The following is a 5,823-nucleotide window of genomic DNA, read 5'->3' on the forward strand; positions in this document are numbered from 1 at the left end:
TGATGGTGACAATATAACCTATAAACATAAGGTGTTCTCGAATACGATGTAAGTTGTTTTTATAATGGACTTTTTTATTTATTGGTTATCTACTATTTGTTTTTTAATATAAAGTTTTTTTTGATTCTTTATTGTAACTTTACTTTGCAAGCCATAATTAAAAGCACTTTTTTTGTGTTTTATAGGATAAGAGACATTCCGAACCTACAAGAAACAGAAGATGGATGTCTTGTGTCAATTTATAGAAACCATCTCAATCAATATATTAAGATAAGGTAAAATTGCATTTGTCACTTCTATTTTTATTCTTTACGTTATAATAAGGTAAAATTGCATTTGTCACTTCTATTTTTATTCTTTACGTTATAATAAGGTAAAATTGCATTTGTCACTTCTATTTTTATTCTTTACGTTATAATAAGGTAAAATTGCATTTGTCACTTCTATTTTTATTCTTTACGTTATAATAAGGTAAAATTGCATTTGTCACTTCTATTTTTATTCTTTACGTTATAATCTAAAGTGTAAAGAATATTATATCAAGGACAAATTTGTAAGGATCAAACATTGTTGTTTACTTATTTACTAAGTAATTATGTTTTTTCATATTTGTTTGCTTTAAAGATTTTGACCATCTTTGTTACAATGTAAAGCTGCCAAAAATAACTGAGAATTAAAGAATCAGTGATTTTTAACTAACAAAACATGTTTTTATTGTAGTTGTCAAACAAGTCGCAGAATATCAAATATGTCTATATGGTACAATGAGCCTTAAAAAAGGGAGTAGTTAAAAATGGGTGTTTAATTATAAATATATTTAGTTTTGCATGAACTTGCCTTTAGTTCAGCAGTGTTAAGTTTCGTTACGCTTCAGGCCTGAATGGCTATTGCGCCACTATGACGTAGCCAGTGAGAGGAAAGTAAAGAGAAAGAAAGAGAGTAGCATCAAGAAAAATGGAGGAAACGGAAGTCTTGTGTAAATAACGAAATGTTTGTAGTGTACCTTGAACCTTGGTTATTATAGAAAACCTGTTCTAATAAATCCAAAAAAATTTTCTGATGGAAGCTTTATTAGTTTTATAATATACTTAGCTGCAACCTGCAAGTTATAACATATACAGTTTTTTAACATATACAGTGTTTTGCTTGAGTAATTTACGAAAGCAATCATTGTTAAACCACCTTTATCATCATTTACTTTACTGTCCGTTAACACATACTCTGTATTGTTTAGAAACTCAGCAGATGATGGCATAGGATGGGTATTAATTGACTCTCTAACCATCACTGGTCCCCTGGAACTATCTGATATCCTGCCACAACCAGTTATTGAAGCAGTGTTGCCAAATCAACAACCAGATGGAGCAGTGTTGCCAGGTCAACAACCAAATGGATCAGTTTTGCCGGATCAACAAGCAAATGAAGCAGTGTTGCTAAATGAAAATGCTATAGCAGCATTGCCCCGAGCAGCTATTGAGGAAGCTATGTCTGGCCAAAGTGAGAATGAAGCAGTGTTGCCAGATGAACAAGCGATTGATGGAGTATTGCCAGATATGGATGACATAGTGCTAGAACAAGACAATGCAGGATTGGGGCTAGATCAGCCTGACGAAGTTGTGCCACACCAAAGCAATGGAGAAGAGTTGCAAGATCCAACTGGCAATGCAGAAGAGTTGCAAGATCCAACTGGCAATGCAGAAGGATTGCAAGATCCACCTGCTAATGGAGAAGTGTTGCCATTCATCCCACTGCAAGTGCAAATCACAGGCTTCACCTTCCGGTCCACAGATGCATCAAATTCGGAAGAAAACTTGAGTGAGAACCCTACTCCGGAACAAGTATAAGCATACACCCTGTGCCTGCTTACGAGTTACCAAGATTGTGTGAATGTTTTTTTGTATGACTGACAATTTAGACAACCCAATTACCACTGGCAGCAATTGTTAGGTCACATTAAAATGCCCCAAGTGGTAGCTAAAACTCAGTATCTTTATGAATTGCCGGATAATATCTCTGTAAAACATATGTATCTTGATTTTGTCTTGTCTGTGTTTCTGTTTCATGAATGATGGCAGTGAGTTATCTGAAAAATATGTAAGGAATGTTATTATTCTTAACTTATAATAGAGAGGTGTAGATTAATTAACTTAGTTATCAGGGTTAATTTCATATCATATACTTTAATTATGAATGTAACACCATAGGTGCCTATCAATGTATACTACACAGCCTTGATTTCATATATTTTCATCTTCTGGTTTGAATTTATATTCAAAGTTGGTCAATATTATGTGTGTTTGTTGTGGTTTGTGTTGTGCTCTGTGTCTGTGCGTTCAGTTTTTGTTGCAAAGAAGTACAGACTTCTTAAAGTGCCATGACTGGCACATATGTTTAAACACAGAAAACCTACTTACTTTATTATCATGCCCATTTTGCATGGTTTGGTGGTTATCAATCTTTTTTTCATCACAATGTGATGCTGCTGCATGTAAAACTAGTGTAGTGTAGTATAATCCTGTTAATTATTGACCAATTCATATGTAGCACATTTTTCTAACCATTAGCACTAATTATTTCATTCCAAACTTTCGACCATGTAAAATTGTTTTGTTTTTAATTATAGCAACTATACCCAACTAATTCATTAATTCATACAACTAAAAGTACATTTCCATTGTAATTTAATAATTTTAGTACATTTATGTAGTAGGTCTATATCGATGTCAGACATACTCTGATACTCATTGTTTGTAATACTGTACATATATGTCCTTACTTTGTGGTTTGTTTTTGTTTATTGAAACTTGAACGGCTTGCCATTTATTCTGGTTCAAGCTGGACATTTTCAGTTTCTGGTGCTAAGAATTATTACACACGCAAGACTTAATTAATTTAACTTTTTTCTGTGCAAAAGACATAAAAATTCATTTGTTTATGTTTGGTACTAATTTGACGGTGACACTGTATCAAATTTCATTATCATCAATTTAGACTTATTGAAAAGCCCAATCACTTTTCTTTGGTTTCTAACACGTGTCAAGGTTAGGATTTTTTTTTAAATGGCAAGCCTAGATAATGGCTTTTTGTGAAATTTGCATTTGTTTATTATAGTGTGTAGTAAATTTAATCATGTACATAAAAATGTGATTTTAAAATTTGTTTTTTTCTTCTAGATCACCATATAGGATTTTGGTATTTTATATTATTGATTAGTGGCATAAAAAATATAGACAGTGCACATACAGTAGTTAAGTTTTATCAATACTAAAAGAAAGCACTACTGTCATCTCAAGCAAGGAAATCCACAAATGTAGGTTGAGAAAGTTTAGCAAGCTATAGTATAACATGGGTAGGATTAAAAATTAGAATTAACTTTGTAAATGAATGTCGTTTATACACACAAACTTAATTTATAGTTTGTTTAACAAAAATTACACAAAAAGTAATCGTGACAAGGAATAAAATAGAATTACTATTTATATTTTAAACTGTTGGGGGTTACTGCTGGTTAAACCAAGCGTAAATTTCTCATTTCTAAAATCCTATCAATTTTAACGAGCAAGCCGTTGCAAATATAGTTCCTGGTAGTTCATCAAGTCTTCTTTATATAAATAACATGTAGATTTATAGGCCTTTTTACTGAAAAAGCTCTAAGATTTATTTGCATACCAACATTTTTTCTTACTTTACCATACTAGTAGAGAGAATAGTCTTAAGCTGCTGTCATTTACCCGGTAAATCGAAATGTCTCACAAAATAATAGGTACTTTGGAAAACAAAAAATTTTGTCTTTTAGAAAACAATTGAATATTCCTGCTGGCAACAGTTTATATACATAGATTCATAGAGGCTTATTATGGTCCACTTTTTCTAGAACACAGATGTAGCAATGATCGAGATATGTACTTAAATGTGTACTTACACCAGAACAACACGTAAGAAATTTATATGCAGCTGTAATGAATTCTTAACATTAACAGAATTATCCAGATGTGTAAAATTTTAATTAGAAATACTACATTTAGCAGGCAAGAAGTTTCATTTAATATACAATATGTTAAAGAACAGAAAGATCAATGTTTATATTTTGAAGAATTTTACAAAACAAATGGAAACATTAACAACTAATACTTAAATTCTATTCTAAATTTCATTTAATGAAACTATAAGTAATTAGTTTATCATGGTCTGTCACGTTGACGCAGCCTTGGAATTGGAGATATAGTTGTGTTTCGAATTCCACTATGGCCATTGCTGGATGTGGAATTGCCAGAAATTCTTGACAATTTTTTTTTGGATTTCTCTTTATCCCTGCTGCAAAACAGAGGTATTATCAGGAATTTATCGTAGTTATTTTAACTTATTCACTTTATGCTATGTAACCGTAGGGTAAAGCAAGTTACAGCACTGGTGATGTCTTACTTACTTTACACACTATGTATAACGGTATCAAACACATAGTGCCTATACCCCATAACAACCCATTAGTGTCTAAACATTGTCTAACAAGATACATTGGCCATATATGGACTTGCAAATATAAATGTAGTCACTTGTAGGGAAAGCTTGATGCTGTTGGCTTTGGTACAAGTTGAGGTGTGAGTTTGTAGTAGTCTGTGAAAGTTTTTGCCAAATTTCTTCCAATTCTCATATCTTATGTTTATGTTAAGTATCATAAACTTTTTAGGGTATTTATTTTTTTGGGGTATTTTTTTATTGGTGTTTTTCAGGTTAAATTCATAGCTTTTTTTAAAAAAAAAAGAACTTATGGTCTATGTCTATAGCTCTTTAATTATTTTCTATCAAAGTTATGAAATAGTAAGGATACAGGTCTCTTCAGTGTAAGGAATAGGATTTGGAGATAAGCCGTTGAAGTAGTTATAGAAAGAAACTTCTAAAGTGTAGCAGTATGATGATTCATCTAATATACCACCTAGAAACCTGAGAAAAAATGAGCTGCCATGTAAAAAGGTTGGCTGTTCCAGTCACTCATATTCTTGATAATAAAAAGTAACAGGCAACACAATAACATTGTGGGTACACAGAAATGCTTTAAGTTTAATGAATGCATACTGCAAAATTGATCTTGCAACGAGAGAGCTTAATATTAGTGCTATGTTTAGTTAATGGTGATAACAGGTATTTAATTGAACCATACACTTAAATAACAGGTATTTAATTGAACCATACACTAAAACTTAAAACCATCAATGTACAATATTTTGTGGTCCTACAACAAGACATATTGGGAGACCTAGAATTTAGACCAAAAAATAGTAAATTACCTTCTTCCAGTTCCTGCTTTCACCACATCCCGGTTAAAAGCAGTGTTTGCAAAGCTGAAGTCATCAGCATTGGAACACATGAGACGTGGAAACACTGCTTGCCGTTGAAACCTGTCTTCGTCATCATAGATATTCCCATACATAAAACAATTGCTAAGAGTTGAATGTGCATGGATGTCAATGTAAAAATCGATGTCAATGTCCTAATAAAAATGAGTATGTTTGATTTTTGCACAAGGCAAGAAATTGTGCATAATAAGTATAGATTTATACCCACAAAAATGGACTAACTTGGACGTATTGTTCAGTTAGCAATGCTATAAATCTTATAAAGTTGTTTAGCAGTTAAAAAGATTTAAATTGACCGAGCATGTTTTCTCGCACTTTTAAAAGTAATTTTTGACATGGACACCTACTTTTTGGCAAAAAACAGCATACAGTAGGTTTAGTGAAGCATTAGGAATATTTTAAAACCAAAGTTTTGCCTGGCAGGAATAGTTTATGTGGCTATACACATAATTAAATGAAACATACGGGG

At 32.1% G+C, this 5,823-nt stretch overlaps 2 protein-coding genes across 4 annotated transcripts in view; one reads left to right on the forward strand and one right to left on the reverse strand.

Annotated features, from left to right (window-relative positions):
* LOC100179551 overlaps positions 1-3,155 on the forward strand; it is a 4,584-nt gene extending 1,429 nt beyond the window's left edge. For both annotated transcript variants that reach the window (XM_026839609.1, XM_002130146.5), the window contains exon 4: positions 1,235-3,155. In XM_026839609.1, coding sequence (XP_026695410.1) covers positions 1,235-1,844 — 610 coding nt within the window. In that variant the 3' untranslated portion in view covers positions 1,845-3,155. The remainder of the gene's footprint in view (positions 1-1,234) is intronic.
* A 557-nt stretch (positions 3,156-3,712) lies between these two features.
* LOC100177204 (cytosolic carboxypeptidase 6-like) lies at positions 3,713-5,578 on the reverse strand. 2 transcript variants are annotated; one of them, XM_009860611.3, is made up of 4 exons: positions 5,286-5,578; positions 4,829-4,941; positions 4,554-4,653; positions 3,713-4,311 (listed from the first exon to the last, which is right to left on the reverse strand). In XM_009860611.3, exons 1-4 carry the CDS (start codon positions 5,426-5,428, stop codon positions 4,182-4,184), a joined length of 486 nt encoding a protein of 161 aa, XP_009858913.1. In that variant the 5' UTR covers positions 5,429-5,578; the 3' UTR covers positions 3,713-4,181. The 2 variants fall into 2 exon arrangements, with proteins under 2 accessions (XP_009858913.1, XP_002126489.2); XM_002126453.5 differs by having other exon boundaries at positions 3,713-4,314; positions 5,286-5,560.
* Between the last annotated feature and the right edge of the window lie 245 nt (positions 5,579-5,823).

This window comes from Ciona intestinalis, unplaced genomic scaffold, assembly GCF_000224145.3.
Source record: "Ciona intestinalis unplaced genomic scaffold, KH HT000487.1, whole genome shotgun sequence".
Lineage (NCBI taxonomy): Eukaryota > Metazoa > Chordata > Ascidiacea > Phlebobranchia > Cionidae > Ciona > Ciona intestinalis.